At 35.2% G+C, this 17,499-nt stretch overlaps 1 protein-coding gene and 1 long non-coding RNA gene across 2 annotated transcripts; one reads left to right on the top strand and one right to left on the bottom strand.

Annotated features, from left to right (window-relative positions):
• Positions 1-913: 913 nt before the first annotated feature.
• LOC136823015 (uncharacterized) lies at positions 914-4,379 on the bottom strand. The gene is made up of 3 exons (XR_010848983.1): positions 3,866-4,379; positions 1,813-1,872; positions 914-1,073 (listed from the first exon to the last, which is right to left on the bottom strand). It is a non-coding gene; the product is annotated as an uncharacterized lncRNA (long non-coding RNA).
• Positions 4,380-15,429: 11,050 nt separating this feature from the next.
• Positions 15,430-16,937, top strand: LOC136823036 (uncharacterized). Its single transcript, XM_067079332.1, has 3 exons — positions 15,430-16,188; positions 16,353-16,462; positions 16,725-16,937. The coding sequence occupies exons 1-3, from the start codon at positions 15,436-15,438 to the stop codon at positions 16,921-16,923; spliced, it is 1,062 nt and encodes a 353-aa protein (XP_066935433.1). The 5' UTR covers positions 15,430-15,435; the 3' UTR covers positions 16,924-16,937.
• Positions 16,938-17,499: the final 562 nt, after the last annotated feature.

Below are 17,499 nucleotides of genomic sequence, written 5' to 3'. Positions count from 1 at the left end.
GTTAAAATGTATATTTCTGGTACGCAGCCTCCCTTCTATAGAGGTTTTGTAGATGGCACTGAATAATCTGTAGTATTTCAGATATTGTTTATTAATAGAAATAACAGCACATGGGTCAATTTCCGTGTTTTCAGGTGTTTCCAATAGGTACGTTCTAAAACGCACCTTCATTTCAGATTACAGAGATTATTTCGACTTTTTGAAAAACACTATAATAACACTACTTATACCTTAAAGGAAGAAATTTTGGAGGGAATTTAATTTGGCGGATGGCCAAAAAAGTTTTTTCAGAGGGAATTTAATTTGGCGGATGGCCAAAAAAGTTTTTTCAGAGGGAATTCAATTTGGCGGATGGCCAAAAAAGTTTTTTCAGAGGGAATTTAATTTGGCGGATGGACGAAAAAATTAAATTTGGCAGGAATTTAATTTAGCGGATGGACGAAAAAACTAAATTTGGCGGGAATTTAATTTAGCGGTCGCTTAAAAATTTAACCTTAAGATGGCGTCAAAACAGCGAAAAAATAGCAAAAACACCTTAAAAGAGATCATATTTTCAAAATGTTTAATTTGGCGGGAATTTAATTTGGCGGATTTCAGTCAAATCCGCCAAATCCGCCAAATTTTCTTTCCGCCAAAATTTCTTCCTTTAAGGTATTCGAAAAAAAAACACTGATCTACTTTCTTTTACTTTAGAAAGATTCTACTAAAAAAGGGAAGGGTTTAAGAAGTCTAGAAAGCCCTTTACTGGGAAGTGACGAGCCAACCTTAAAACCTCGATATATTGAACGAAGGTCAAATTGCCTAGTTCCATTAAAGTTGCCGATCGAACTACGATAAGCTTCGATCGATATCATGATTTTTCGCCTAAAGATTACTTTGCGAAGGGAAGAACAAAAAAAATGACACAGGAAACTCCCAGGAAACTTCAATGTATATTTTAAAACGGTATTGTTAACCGAGTAAGCTGATTGAGTTTAGTAAGTTTAGTAAGCTAAGTTTAGTAAGATTTGGCTGTTTGGCTGTGTAGTATGGTCTACACTCCACCGACAGATCGGTGGTTTCGGCGTTGATTCCTAAAACGAAAAAGAAAATATGAAACGTCAATTTCTTATTGAATCGCTATTCTCTCCTAAAAAGGGGGAATTATTATCTTCGAGTTAAGAAAATTGAGTTGTGTAACTCGATGACTTATTTTAAACACTAACTTATCAAGTTATGTACTCGGTGACTTTATTTCATTAGAAATGTTAAATAACTCGATACCTTATTTTATAAACAGATTCATTTAGTTAGGAAATAGTCATAACTCGAAGCATGGCGTCATGCTTCATAATTCGAAGACTAACTCGATATTTTATAACTCGATAAGATTATAAGCCCCTAAAAAGGCAGGGGAATAATTTTTCAGTGACTTCTTAATACTGCTAATGAGCCTATTTTTTCTATTCATGTCCTTGTCTTTTGTGAGAGAGAGAGAGCGAGATAGGAGGGGTGTAAATTTTTTCATCACAAAGTTAATTTTATAATGGAGCCCCCCATCCACATTTAATCAAAATTCGAAAGAGAAAACAAAAATTTCAAATTATTTTAAGCAGCCCTAAAATGCAATTTTAAGTTTTAATTATTACAGTAAATAAAAAGAAAGACCCCGTCCATTTTTTGTTTTTGATCAGAGGGAAGAAATTTTTGTGGTTTTGGGTGTCTGTCAACCACACGAAATTGAATGCCACAAAAATTTCTTCCATTTAAAATGTACTCGACTTCCCCTTCAATTAAATACAACTTGCAGTTAATAAAACATAGTCAACTCACCTGTAAAGGATTGGAATCAAGATAGGATTTCTTTCTTGTCAGTAATTATTCGAGTGAGCACTAGAAAAAATGGAATATATTTTATAAGATTATGTTTCAGTAGAAAAATTTAATGCGTTTTGTTTAAACGAATTGATGACAGTGGAATATGAGTAAAAACATGTGTTTTTCATTTTTCTTTATGTCCTAATAAGCGTGGCTTTATTTTTCTTGATTTTCTAATAAGCACCGCTTTGCATCGGATTCTAGGTGTGGCGCTTATTTTGAAAAAAAATCTATAGGTGCAGCGCTTAGGGAGCGCTTAAAAGAGGGTCATTCTGGTATTTTTTAATACATATTACTACATCCATTGTTTTAAACCAGAAATAGATTAAACATTATATGCCATCTAGTCTCAGACTGTGTCATTTTAATCACACACTAAAGTAAGACAAACTATTTTCAGAGCAAACGTAAAATTGTTATCTTTTTCTTTGAGCATTGCTGACTGGTAGTAAAAGCATACTGAAGTTTTCAAAAATTCCATGCAATAGAAGTTGAGAAAAAGGCCAAAAAGGCCAAAAACCACTCTTCCCTAAGGAAAAGCAAGCAAAATGGGTTTGTTTACCTCCCTTTTAAAAAGCGATGGAGTGCAAAGACTGTGCAGAAAAAAAATCCAGAAAACTGGAATCACGGGAAAGGTGTGGAGGGGTCCGACTGACATTGCTACATTCTCCAAGCAACAACATTAAAAGGGAGCTGCACAGTCTATTTAATAGACACTATTATTTGTTAGCCATTCCAAATATATTGTTTCGGTGTATGGCGGCAATCGAAAATATGTTCCGTTCGCGTCAAAACCACAGCCATTACTTTTTTTACGAGCGCACAAGAGTGTCATTTTGTTATTGTTTTATTTTCATGATTACATACAGAGTGAAACGAAGGACTGGTTTCTGTAAGCTCTCAAACTTGCTTAAATAGTAAGGGGGCCGTCCATATAGTACGTACGCAAAGATTTTCCAAAAATTTGATACCCCCTCCTCCCTTGTACGTACGCAGAGAACAATAGAAATGATGTCATTTAAACAATAGATGTACGCTTTTGCTAAACCCCCTCTCCCCCTTCACTGCGTACGTACTATATGGATGGCCCCAAGCAGAGTGCCCGCGGGCGAAAGATTTGTATGGATGTGGAAACCGTCCATTTTTCTAAAATGGTATTTGTATTGCCGATGAAATTTATATATGAGTTTACCGTCAGCCGCCCGCATCTCTAAAAAGCACCCGCATGAAAATTTCATTATTTTCAAAATTCATAAATTTTTCATTATTTCCATATTTCTTTACAACTACAACCTCTATCTTTGTTAAAATCGTCTCTACGCATGTTTACACGGGATTTATTACAGATTTATTACAGAAAATGCTGCCGCCCTCAATCCTACAACTGTGGGCGTCCCGCCCATATATCTGCCAAACCGCCCTGACCGCCATTTTAGTTTTTTGCAAAATCTAGCGCCACTGTAGCAATCGATCTTTATTTTTCGTTCGCAAAAGATGCGAAGGGTTGAAGCGAAGCAAATTTTTTTATTTTGAGAGAGCATGATTGGCAGAAATGGTGGATAAGGTGCTGTTGGGAAAATAATGAATAATGAATAATGAAATCATGCCGCATCTATTTTTGGGTAAGTTCACGACGGTAAACTCATATGTAAATTTCATCGGCCTATTCCAGTTTATTTGGCAATTTGGTGTGCACGGTTTCAATTTCAATTTGAAGCCGCCATTTCTTTATTAATCATTTGCGACCAGCGAGGTCTTGAAGATGGGGGTGTGATTGCTGTAACTGGACCGTAAATGATGTAGAGGATGACGGTAGTAAATTAGGTGATTTCAAAGTTTAGTTTTTAGTATTTATTCGCTTGCTCGATGAAAAATTGCAACAATTTTCCGACTTGTCAGACTTGGAATCTTTGTCTGCCAATTTCTTGGTCGGTCGGCTGACACAAACAGAACATATTTTTGATAGTCGCCTATATTAAAAAAATGTCTCAATGATTTAATTAATTACCTTTTGAAAGAAATGTATCTATATGATGATAGCCAGGGAGCAGATTCGCGATTGAGCAAGAAACTACAGTCAGCACCAAATGATATGGATGTTTGTATTTGCACTATTTGTAATAAATACCCACAGGATCAGCAGGAAAAACTACTTTCAGCATCAATAATGATATGGATAGTTACAACTGGTAAAAAGACGTGTGTCTGAAGCAGTCAAACGTCAAGGTCACCAAACGTCAAAGATGAAAACAAGATAGAATCTATTAGTTCCATAAAGTTTGAGCAGAATTAGATCACACTTACTAAAGATTAACATTGTGTTATCGCTGAATAAATTCTTTTAGTGAGTTAAACCATTGATTAGTTGAAAAGTATATCACATGACTTTCCGCGGCAAAGAATTGATGATTAGCCTGTAATCTTTGTTTTCCTCAAATAATGAAACGAGCTCCGTCTACCATGCGAGTTACTTACAGCGGGCACAGTGCAAATGAAAGGCCCTTACGCTAACCGCGCTGGGCCAATAAACAAATATAAACACCTCCATGATGCTTCAAAGTTAATCTAAGTTGATAAATTCTTCTCAATCGCGAAATTAAATTCCGTGAAACTTTTAAAATTGGCTCATTCGCGATAGTCGGGGAGCAGAATCCAAAAATGGCATTTTTGCTTAACCCTAAAAAAGAATGGGGTTGTTATATACCGTTGGAACGGAAATTTTATGCTGATTATGGAAACCCAGGTCTTAAAAAGTCTATCCTGGACGATTTTGAAAACGAGGCTGGAGTTTGCACTCCTCCGTGGTGTTTTTTCGATTTTACCTGTTTTAGAAAAATGCTGACTGTCAGCAAAGTAAAGGTTTTTAGAATTTAATTTTTTTTGAAAATTGCTACCAATAGAATTGGATTTTAGCAAAAAATTCAAAATTTTTGAAAAAAACATTTTTTGCACTCCTTCTTGGAGGTTTTTTGCAAAAATCAGCGTTTTTACAAAAATATACTGCTAAAACAAGTCTGCTGGCAACTGAAATCCGGTAAAATGACCCCTTTAATGGTTTTGACGGAAGAACTATATCTTACCACGACAAAAAAACCGAAAACTGCTGTCAAAAACAATTATTTGGCTTATTGCTCTCCTTCTTTGTGGTTTTTTTGACAAAAATCGATTTTAGCCGTTTTTAACCAAATTTGACTTTTACAAACTATTCCCTTTAGTTTGGAAACTGAATGCCTTCGTATCTCTAAAAGTTATTCTCCATTATGTAAAATGATGAAAAAAATCAAAAATTGATCTCCTCTGTTGATGCTTTTTGACCAAAAAGTTATGTTTTTGAACGAATTTCTGCCTAATGGTCCAGGGGAATTTCAGGCTTAATTTAAGGAACCCAAAATTTGCGTACACGTGAAATTTTTTGATTGAAATGTGTTCATTAGGTCCTTAGGAGTGAAAAACCATCGAGTGACACTTTTCACACCTTGGGCATTTTCCATAATGGTGGAAATTTCAAAATGGCGGATTTTGTATTTTTTTTGAAATTTTGATGTCTCTGAACATGGACATATTATATACCGTTGGAAAGGGTTTTTCATGCTGAACAACTTTTTTGCTTACAAAAAAGTCATAAAATGTACTCAATGTGAGTAAAAGTACAAAAGGTGTTAAAATGATGTCATCATCACCACCAAAAATTTGACATTTGCTTCAAATTATTGAAAAGGATTTTTCATTACTCACGAAAAAGTCTGAAAATCTAATAAGTAATGTGCAATGTACGAGTAAAAAGTGATAGAAGGTATCAAAATAACGTCATCACTGTCCAAAGCATTGACATTTGCTCCATTATATTGATGAATGTCTATGTGCTATTGAAAAGTATTTTCATGCTGATGTTGGTACACCATAAAAAAGCACTGATTCGACTGTAGCACGAAAAAGGTTGTGTTTAATTTTGCCATGAAGGTTTGATTCAGTAGTAATTACTTAATCATTTTGAGATTCTCACACTAACATGCCATTGGAGGCTTTGTGACTGCCAAGGCAGTTGAATTCTTCTACATTTTACATTACAAGAGTATATCCGTGTATTCGATCTTTTTTGAGCTAACATGTAGAACTATGACAGGAGAAACTTAGTGGCATATCCACGGGGGGATGGGCGGTTCTCCCAAAAAAATAAAAATTGACCAAAAAGGTCAAAGTTTTCCCAATAGAATGTGAAGGGGTCTGTAGTTTTTGTAACCTTTTTCTGGCTACATCTGACCTTTTTAAGGCATCCTTTAAGCTGCTTGACATTTCTTAGAAGTTTTTTTCTACACTTTTTATGACCTTATTCTCACTAACTTTGAGATTTCCAATGCCATTTGTTAAGCTATTTGAACTTGCTTACAGCAAATATTTACGCCTGCGGCGCATAAATTTCCTCTAAAAAAGGTGAAAATTTTTCCAATCTCGCCCCCCCCCCCCGAAACGAAAACTCGTGGCTACGCCTCTATTACTCCGTATGTTCGTAGCGGTTGAGTAAAGTCTTCAATACATAGTCTAGCGACAGTTTAATAGAAAAGGTGCCAGCGCACTTTTATCGAAGGTATCTGTATCATTTAAAGGCGATTTAACGATGGTATTTGTTCTGTAATCGAATTGATGATTGGATTACAAAAAATCGGAATCCCAAGTCTGAAATATAGGCTTGCGTTATGATATAGTTGAGATCTTCAAACTTTTGAATCACTATGACAACAATCATGTGTTTCTAAAAAATTTAACCAACAAATACATAAGACCTGAGAACACAGCTCTTAAGTGGTAAAACTTTTCACAAGTTATGGTGATCGTGGACCCTATAGCAACTCTCTTTACTATCGAGGCATCAAACAGTGGAATAGTCTGTCTGAAAAAGTAGTTAAATCATCAATCATCCAAGATATAAGAGTTTAAAGAAGATCTTGGAAAGAGGAAATGTTTGGGTATGATTGAAAATGTCACTATTGTTGCATATCTGTAATATCTGTATCTTGTAATAAAACAAACCAATGTGTGAGTGATTTATAGATGCCCATGTGCTTGCTTCGGAATCTGTAAAGCTTTACTATTACTTAGTTGGGCCCCCAGCGGTTTGTGTTAATGCGTGAAAATCCATTTTTTATTGCGTGAATACGTGAATCTGCCCTGTTTTTTGCGTGAACGCGTGAATTTTTCCTTTTCACCCAAATTTGTGCAAATTTCCACTATCTTTGACAATTTCCCTGATTTTTTCCGAAAATTTCCCCGATTTCCCAAAAAATCGGGTTTGCATGAATTTGAGAAAAACTTGCGTGAATGCTGGGGGCCTCTTAGTTTGACCTGGTAATCAAACCTTTAAACCTAATCCATCGTCAAATAGGAGATCTACCTAAAGGGTTTAAGCAAGGACACTTGTATAGCGTAGCTACGCTATACAAGTGTCCTTGGTTTAAGCGCCAGTTCTACAGACAGGATGTGATGTGATGTACCACAGATGCAAGGTATTGTAAAAACACACAAACGTATAACCCCAGAACTCATATCAATTGAAAAAAGTGGACTAAAAAACCATCTCGATGATAAAAAAAGAGATTTGCCATTCCCGTTAGCACTTAGCCCCTTCAAGCTCTCCACCTGCTAAGAAATTCTCAACGGTTTATTGATGCTACAGGGGTGTAAAAATAAAAATGACGATTATCTAGTTTTGTTTGATTTTGATTGATGGTTTCTTTGTAGCTGCCTGCTACGTAAGCGAACTAGATGAAGCGAACAAAGAAAGTGTGGTCTAGAGAGTTAAAACCAATGGAATCTCTTCCACTTTCAATCAGTATTTCAGAGCATGACTTCTAGCCTTCGGCTTATATTTCATTGCTATTGCTTTATACTCTACATTACATCCTACATAACACATTACTCAGTAAAATTTCAGACTTTTTAGTATTAAGCGAAAAGAATGTTCAGCTCGAAAAATCCTTTTCCGGGGTGTCTACAGAATTGTTCTCATTAGTTGCAAGGTTTTAAGTTTTGTAGGGTCAAATTTTAGGCATTTTTCACGGTTTTCGGTTCATTTATTGAGTATCTTTAAGGTTTCTCGGGGCTCCATTTGATTTTGACTGGTAGTACAATATTCTTGAACGAGGTGTGTATAAAAGATTATTTCGTAGTGTTCTCGAGATTACGAGAGAAACGAGAGAAGCAAGCACGCAATTTTTTTGGAAATATTGCTTGTATAGAAAGAGACTTCGGGAAAACACAAATCGAACCACAAGACAAAATGCTCTTTTTCAAGGTTTTCAAGGAATTCCTTTAGATCATGTACACTTTTCAAGGTTGTTTGGTCTATTTTAAAGTTTCTTCATAAGCTTTTCAAGGTTTTCAAGGTCCTGTAGTCACTCTCTTTTCAATAATTTGAAGCAAATGTCAAATTTTTGGTGGTGATGATGACATCATTTTAACACCTTTTGTACTTTTACTCACATTGAGTACATTTTATGACTTTTTTGTAAGCAAAAAAGTTGTTTAGCGTGAAAAACCCTTTCCAACGGTATATAATATGTCCATGTTCAGAGACATCAAAATTTCAAAAAAATACAAAATCCGCCATTTTGAAATTTCCACCATTATGGAAAATGCCCGAGGTGTGAAAAGTGTCACTCGATGGTTTTTCACTCCTTAGGACTTAATGAACGCATTTCAATCAAAAAATTTCACGTGTACGCAAATTTTGGGTTCCCTAAATTAAGCCTGAAATTCCCCTGGACCATTAGGCAGAAATTCGTTCAAAACATAACTTTTTGGTCAAAAAGCATCAACAGAGGAGATCAATTTTTGATTTTTTTCATCATTTTACATAATGGAGAATAACTTTTAGAGATACGAAGGCATTCAGTTTCCAAACTAAAGGGGATAGTTTGTAAAAGTCAAATTTTGGTTAAAAACGGCTAAAATCGATTTTTGTCAAAAAACACCAAAGAAGGAGAGCAAAAAGCCAAATAATTGTTTTTTTGACAGCAGTTTTCGGTTTTTTGTCGTGGTAAGATATAGTTCTTCCGTCAAAACCATTAAAGGGGTCATTTTTACCGGATTTCAGTTGCCAGCAGACTTGTTTTAGCAGTATATTTTTGTAAAAACGCTGATTTTTGCAAAAAACCTCCAAGAAGGAGTGCAAAAAATGTTTTTTTCAAAAATTTTGAATTTTTTGCTAAAATGCAATTCTATTGGTAGCAATTTTCAAAAAAAATTAAATTCTAAAAACCTTTACTTTGCTGACAGTCAGCATTTTTCTAAAACAGGTAAAATCGAAAAAACACCACGGAGGAGTGCAAACTCCAGCCTCGTTTTCAAAATCGTCCAGGATAGACTTTTTAAGACCTGGGTTTCCATAATCAGCATAAAATTTCCGTTCCAACGGTATATAACAACCCCATTCTTTTTTAGGGTTAAGCAAAAACGCTTCTAACTCGAGATATTGAATTCTGCTCCCCGACTACGAAATTAAATGCCGCGAAATTTGCCATTTAGAAACTCTGATTCGCGAAATTAAATTCCGCGAAAATTTCTTCTCGCGAAAAATTCTTCTCTTAAGGTAGGCTATTTAGCCGAAAATCGATAAAAACCTAGATTTCTGACGAAATATAAATAGTCGCGTCTATTTTTCACCATTACTTCATTGCCCAAAGCCAAAAGAATCTTTTTCACTTAAACTGATATAACATTCAATTTGGAAACAGAAATATGAATAAATTTATTATCCATCGGCTAACTAACCGATTATAGGCTAATTTTCTGATAATGAAGTGCCGTGTACAAAAACACATGTTTGTTAAAAAGAAAAGTTTTTTTCAAAAAGCCCGATTTTCTTACCCTGCGCATGCGCACGCATGCGCAGTACCAAAAAGTGGAATATTTCCAAAACCAAAATTGACCCAAAGTCAAAATTTGCCATGAACATTTCTCTGACAATGAGAAACCATGTATTCCATAGAGAAGACGCGACTATTTATATTTCGTCAGAAATCAAGGTTTTTATCGATTTTCGGCTAAATAGCCTATATAAAATAGTCTAAATAGCCTATGATAGGCTAATTTGAAGGTGTCCTTGACTGAATGAGGGTGGCATGAATAGTAACACATGTCCAGTGAAAGAGAAAGAACATATAGAGAAAGATGTGGGGCAAGATTCTTTAACACTAACAGCTAGAGAAATGAATTTTTTTCCTCCTAATTTTTTTAAATTTCTAATTCTTTTGATTCGTGATTCTTTTCATCTGAGCCAAAACTAACTCGTGAATCACGAGTCGTTAATTCAAACCCTCGTTGAATTAACACTGTTTCCGTTGTATTTTTAAGAAGATTAACCCATCATGTCTTGTAATTTTGAAAGAAAATGAACACATCATGCCTTTTATTTTAGGAGAATGAACATTACATCTCTTATATTTTATTTAGAAAATAAACCAGCTGCGCTGGAAGGTCAGCCCAATAAGCTTAAAACGATTAGAAGGAAGTACAATCAAGAAACCTAATTCGATGTTAAAGCCAAAGAGGTTGAAAAGCTCATTTTGGTTGAACTTCAGACAAAAAAAATTTAACACAAAGTTGAATTTGTCCAAAGCAGCCAGAGATATGATAGATTACACGCTTTTTTTTATAAGAATGGTGTAAATCCATTTCATCATGGATATTCTTAACTTTTTTGGGAAAATCATCCTAAAATATGCTTACAGCATTCTTATTACTTGGGTGGGGGTAATCGGCAATTTATAATTGAAAATGCTCTAAAAATGACATTCTTAGCTTGAGTAGCAAAATTCCATGATGGTGATATTCTTAGCATATTCTCATTTTTTTGGCCATTTTCATCATGGACATTCTTATAAAGTGTATTCTTATAAAAAAAAGCGTGTATTTCATCCTTGGATAATAATTTCACATAAATCTTTCCGTTAGAATGTCTTAAACCTGTTCTTTATTCTCTGAGAAAGTATCCGAGGCGGCCGCTTTATAATATGTCCACTGCGGCTTTCGTCACTTTTGTTCATTTTTGGCATTTTTATGTTGATTTATTTATTTTTTCTATAGTCAAGGCCGCCCTTCGTTTATAGTTGAATGTGCACGGTTCCAGGGGGGGGGGCATTGACCTTGACGGCCGACGGGGACGTGCCGCTGGAGTTTGAAAAGTGGACCCTGTCAGCAACGACCTAATAAAATAGATAGACCAGTATCCTATTGAAATGATCCACGTAAGAATGATAAAAAAATTAATGATTTTTTGCATCATTAAAATGTCATTCCGCGTGCAAAAGCATTTTTTTAAGATTAGCTATTGGTTGATATTGATCACATGACCTAAATTTTGTGAATATGTTCTTAATTTTAAGTCAAACTTTTAGGCTTAAAAATTAGTAAACATTGTTAAAATTATAACATTTGTATTTGGATAGTGTTTGTGTTTTCTATCTTAAGAACGCACCATGAACGCACGTTTATTTTCTTAGTTAGAGTCTTTCAAAAATGTTTATGTTCTTAAAGAAAATGCGCTGAAAAGCGCAACAGTGTTGTCGAAAAATATTGAAAAATATCTTGTGAGAAAGATGATTAAAAATGCGATCTGAAATTCAATAATTGATCTTACACCATTTTGAGATGCTTGTAAAAAGTCTAATTTCTTTGTAATATGACTTACGCGGACGGTGGAAAGACGGCAAGATGAAAGAATACAAAATGAATAGAAAACAAAAGATTTTTAAGAGCCATTGTATGAAGTTCTTGGCCTACACGTTTTTTTTTTATTAGAACCTAGTTTATAAGAACATATAATAGGCTGAAATTCGTCGAAAAATTAAGAACATCTTAAGAACATGCCCAGCCTCAGTTTGGAAAAAAATGACAAGAAACTACAATTTTTCCTCTTTTTAAGCAGTTTTAACCGAATTTAGGGGTGGATCTTCAAAAGTCGAGAGACAAATATTGTCCAAATTTTGCCAAATTTAAGTGCTCTTTATTTTGTATCATATTGTCGATTTAGAGTAGTCTGAAAAATTAAGAACGCATTTAAGAACATTTTAGGCTGAAAATTGCTAAAAAAATAAGCACATCCAGGCTCAACCAAATTTTAGGTGTTCTAATAAAAAAAAAACGTGTATCTATTTTATTAAGTCGTTGCTGTCAGATATGAATTTTTGACAAAATTGGGACCCTGGTCAGAAGGAAAAATGGAAAAATTTTCCCATTTTCGCCCTGAAAATAAAAGTAGACGAAAATTTTGCAAATGGTTGCAAATGAAGCAAGTTTTTATTTAATTGCACTTTTTACGATGCAAAATGTCATTAATATTTGAACAACCGTAACACGGACGTTTTTTGAGAATCAAGGCAAGTTGGTTATCTATTATTTTTACATCGTTGATGAGTGTTATGTGTTTTGTATTTTTAAAGGAAATGAGGTAGTTATTCTTTGTATTTTCCAAGATAAATAAAGTAAAAATTCTTTGTATTTCCGAAGGAAAAGAGGTAGTTATTATTTGTATTTTCCAAGGTAAATAGAGTAAATATTCTTTGTATTTCCAAAGGAAAAGAGGTAGTTATTCTTTGTATTTTCCAAGGTAAATAGAGTGAACATTCTTTGTATTTCCGAAGGAAAAGAGGTAGTTATTCTTTGTATTTTCCAAGATAAATAAAGTAAACATTCTTTGTATTTCCAAAGGAAAAAAGGTAGTTATTCTTTGTATTTTCCAAGGTAAATAGAGTAAATATTCTTTGTATTTCCAAAGGAAAAGAGGTAGTTATTCTTTGTATTTTCCAAGGTAAATAGAGTAAACATTCTTTGTATTTCCAAAGGAAAAAAGGTAGTTATTCTTTGTATTTTCCAAGGTAAATAGAGTAAATATTCTTTGTATTTCCAAAGGAAAAGAGGTAGTTATTCTTTGTATTTTCCAAGGTAAATAAAGTAAACTTTCTTTGTATTTCCAAAGGAAAAGAGGTAGTTATTCTTTGTATTTTCAAAGAAAAAAGGTTTATTAATTTAAGTAATACTGTTGAATCGCGAAATTAAGATCCCACTAAATACGAAAAAATTTGTGAATGGTCTAACTTGCGAACTTTTCTGGTCGCTAAAATTTCTGACATTAAGGTAATAAGGTAATAACAATAATAATAATAATAATAATAATAATAATAATAATAATAATAATAATAATAATAATAATAATACGTTATCAATATTATCAATACCCATGGACAAAACATCCTGATTTCTCCCCCATGGACAAACAAGGACCCTTCTCCAACCCCTGGACAAATGACACGACCGACCCATGGACATTCTCTCCAACAGTCAGGTCTCCCCAATGGACAACACATATGTTCTCTCCCCCCCCCCCATGGACAACATGTCCTCACGGTTCTTCCCATGGGAAACAGCAGGGGATGGAAAACAGGAAAACAACATGTCCTCTGCAACATGTCCTCGGGTCTAAGGTCTCCAGGTCTCCCCATGGACAACCATGTCCTCATGTTATATCACATATCACCCAACACCCCTAGGACAAATTAGTCTGATTCAACCCATGGACAGCAAAAAATATACCCTTGGACAAATGGTATTTACCCCCTGGACAAATGATATCTACCCCTTGGACAATTGTTTTCTACCCCATGGACAAAGCGAGTCATGAACCCCCTGGACATTATATCCTCCACCCCCCATGTACGGACTTTTTCTGGAAGAGCCCAATGCCACTTGGTATCTAATGTAAATGGCAGCGATGGAAAGGCTGAAGGTGGTATCGCCGAAATAAGCCGATTGACACTCGTCCAGTTGCTTATTTTCATAGCTTTCCGCTATCATCATTATCATCTAACATCACTACTCTCACTTGATGAACTGGATTCGCTGTCACTGGTATCTTCATCGCATTCGTCGGGAAATACAATTGAAGGTTGAGGACAATCGGGGCATCGATTTTTCATGCAATCAAGGTTAGTGACCTCACAAGAATATTTACCAACAACTTCCTTCACATTGGTTGGGATCCACGTTTTTCATCTTTCTATTGATAGCCGCCGAAAACAATGTGATATTCTCACAAATTTTGCAAGTACACGATTCATGTGGGGTTTGCCTAATAAATTTTTACTGTTTCCGCTTCTTCAAGTAGTCATGCAATTGCCTGAACGTCAGCTCTTGGTCGAAGGAGTTAGGGAAAGTTGATTCTTCCACCTGCTGAACTTTCCCATTAATGATTCTCAAAAGCTCTCTTATTGTCCATTGAAGATAATGTTTTTGGACAAACTGTTTCTCCTCGTTTACCTTTCCGATGTAGACATGATCCTTGCGTCCGGGAGTTTGTCTTGATGTGTCCCCTGGATCGTGAAATGACGAAAGCCAGTCTTTCTCAGCATCGGTCAAGGTCTTTTTTGGCCGCACGCCACCTTTTCCTTGAAACTGGATTTTCAAGTGCTTCTTGGCAATCATTTGAACGATTTCTTTTTGTTTACCAGGGCTTTTTGGAAGCATCTTTTTTACCCTTGCCAAAGATCTTAGCCTCGTGGAATATGTTTGAACGATGATGGAGAGGGAGTTGAAGTCAGCCAGATGGTTCTGGTCCTAGTTCTGATGGCGGTTCATTAGGTTCGTTAGACCTACAAAAAGTCAAGATAAAACAAATGTATGAGGTAGGCACAATTGGGTTTGATTTTAGAACTCTTTAAAACTGCTTTGAAGTAATATATTAACCACGTACAATACTTTAAGAAGAAACAAATATCACCACCATCAATCAGTGTTGCGAGACTCAAGAAAAGTTAATATTAAAATCTAAGCTTACGGAGTAGTTTTTTCCTTTGCCTCTCTTTGCAGCTACCTGACGTTGTAAGCGCAATCGATTTTCTGCAGGTTTCTACTTCATCTGTTCCCTATAAATACGCTTTCGAAGAGCTTCGTTAGCTTTAAAGTTTTCTTAGTTCTTCTCTCCATGATAGGCTTTGCATCTTTCAGCATTTATTGTTTGCTCTTCTTTAGGTGGTCTTCCTCTTGGGACCCTTCAAAAAGTACGTACGCTCGAAAATGGCAAAATTTTGACCCCCCTCCCCCTTGTACGCTTTATGTGTACCCCCCTCTCGGCGTACGTACGCTTTTAAGATACCCCCTCTATGGTGGCCGAGAGCTGCCACATAAGAAAATATTATTTTAAATAGAAATAAAAGATTAAAATTGAAAATTAAATAACTCATTGGCCGAGAACTGCCAAATCAAAATTAAATGTATTTTTAAAAATGAAAATAAAAATATTTGCTAGGCCGACAACTGTCATTTATAAAAATCTTTTTGAAATAAAAATGTAAAATACGACAGGCCGAGAACTGCCACAGATAGTTGTTTTCAGTTATAACCTTTAGGATGTTTGCGTACTTCAAATAGATTGAAAGTTGGAATAATCTTCCCGCTAGTTGTTTTGAGGTACGACTTTTAGATTGTATATATTATTCAAATGGATGGTGAATAATATTTCGCGCCAAAAAAAGAAAACATTCGATTTAATTTTTCTGACCTTTTTAGATTTCCCTGAGAGAATGCAAAATGGCGTACTCTTTTAGTTGGAAGAATAACTACGAACTTAAAGCTGCGTTAAAAAACTATGTGGCTTCAAGAACCAAAAGAGAGGAAATATTGGACTTTGTGCAGAGAGATTTTTCTCAATACCCATGGAGTTTGAGATCTCTTGATCGTCGATTAGCACATTTTGGCATTCGATACACTGATTACACAATTCCAATTGAACGCATAGAAAGTGCCGTGACAAAAGAAATGGCTGGACCTGGTGCTTTGCTCGGATACAGGGCTATGCACCAGAAAATTCGGCAGAAATATTCCATGAATGTGCCACGAGATGTAGTCCATAACGTCATGTATGATGCTAACCCTGACCTACTAGAGGAGCGAAGACTTCAAAACAAAAAGAAACCAAGAGGTCACTTTTATTCAGCCGGTTCAAATTGGGTGTGGTCGCTAGACGGCCATGATAAATTAATGGGATATCAAAATTGGACCTTTCCCCTTGCTATCTATGGTTGCATTGATACAGCCAGTCGGAAAATTCTTTGGTTAAAAGTATGGGATACAAACAGCAACCCACAGCTGATTGGAAAGTGGCATTGGGACTACCTATCCAAATCTAATTGTATGCCTAATTTTATGCGAATTGATAAAGGTTCAGAAACTGGGACAATGGCAACAATGCAATCCTATCTACGAAACAAAACTTGTAGCGAAGACCAGGTGATTGATGAACCATGTGATTCTGTTATTTATGGTCCGTCGACAACTAACCAGGTATTGAATTATAAACAATGAGGTCTGAGTCTTTTTATATACAAATGAGCAAAGGATAAAGTTTTTTATTTTTAGCGACGATGTCAAGCAAATTTTTTTTTAAGGGAAGGGGTTTAGGCAAAATATAAAATTAATATTTCGAATTTCTCGACTTTAAATAACAGATTGAACGTTGGTGGCGAGAGTTACATGAGCGACTTGAAAAATTCTTCAAAGAGGGGCTCGTTTGGCTTAAAGATCAGCATCATTATGATCCAGAAAATGAACAAGATAGGTACATTTTATTTCTGGAATACGTACAACCTCATTCTTTGATGCTTAATTAACATAGGAGGGATCAAATAAATTGCCCGGGGTTGTAAAATGTACTATTTGAAAACCTATACAAATAGGTTATTATGAGGCTTTGTTTAGCAAAATGATGGACTTCTCTTAAGGTCCCGGGCTTAAGGTCGTTGAGAAATAATAATAAAATAGACTGGACTGTATGTTTTGATCAGTTTATTTCTCAAATCAAGTCCTATCATTTCTACTAGAGATGCAATGAAGTACGTTATGATTCCACTAATCCAACGAGAACTTGATGAGTTTAAAGATCTGGTTTGGAACACGCATAGAATAAGAAAGCAAAGAGGATGTTATTTACCTGATGGTATACCAAATCATATTTATTCATTCCCAGAGAAATATGATATGGAAAAATGTCGTAAGTATACTTTTTTTGTTGAAAAATAGGAAATTTATCTAGAAATTATAACAATAACATGTAACAATATGGTATACAAAGACCAAATATAGATAGATCTACATTGACCACCAAATTCCCGGCAGACTCTGATTAATTGACTAATTCGAATCACATAGCTTGAAATATTTTACAGAGAAAAGACAGTCATATTTTCATTTTTCTTACAGGCTTTCAAATCAAACCAGAGCAACTCCAAGAGGTAGCTGAATTGTCTGGGATTCTTGAAACACCAGAAGACTACTTGGATTTGGATACGAAATTGAAGTTTACACAAATAATTGAAGACCCATCAAAAATACCTTCACAAGAATATGTTAAGGCTTACCTCGATGTAAAATATTTGTCTTAAACAAAAAATTTTAAATGAAATAAAATAAAAAGTACACCTATAAGAGAACCAATACTTGGATATTCTATATTGGACCATTCAAAAAGTATGAACGCTCGAAAATGGCAAATTTTTGACTCCCCCTCCCCCTTGTACGCTTTCGTACGCTTTATGTGTACCCCCCCCTTCAGCGTACGTACGCTTTTTAGTACAACCCCCTAACCAAAGTCGAAAC

Source organism: Clytia hemisphaerica, unplaced genomic scaffold (genome assembly GCF_902728285.1).
Source record: "Clytia hemisphaerica strain Z4C2 unplaced genomic scaffold, Clytia hemisphaerica genome assembly, whole genome shotgun sequence".
In the NCBI taxonomy this organism is placed as follows: Eukaryota; Metazoa; Cnidaria; class Hydrozoa; order Leptothecata; family Clytiidae; genus Clytia; species Clytia hemisphaerica.
The sequence above is the reverse complement of the archived record's forward strand: the minus strand, read 5'-3'. Positions and strand labels throughout refer to the sequence as shown.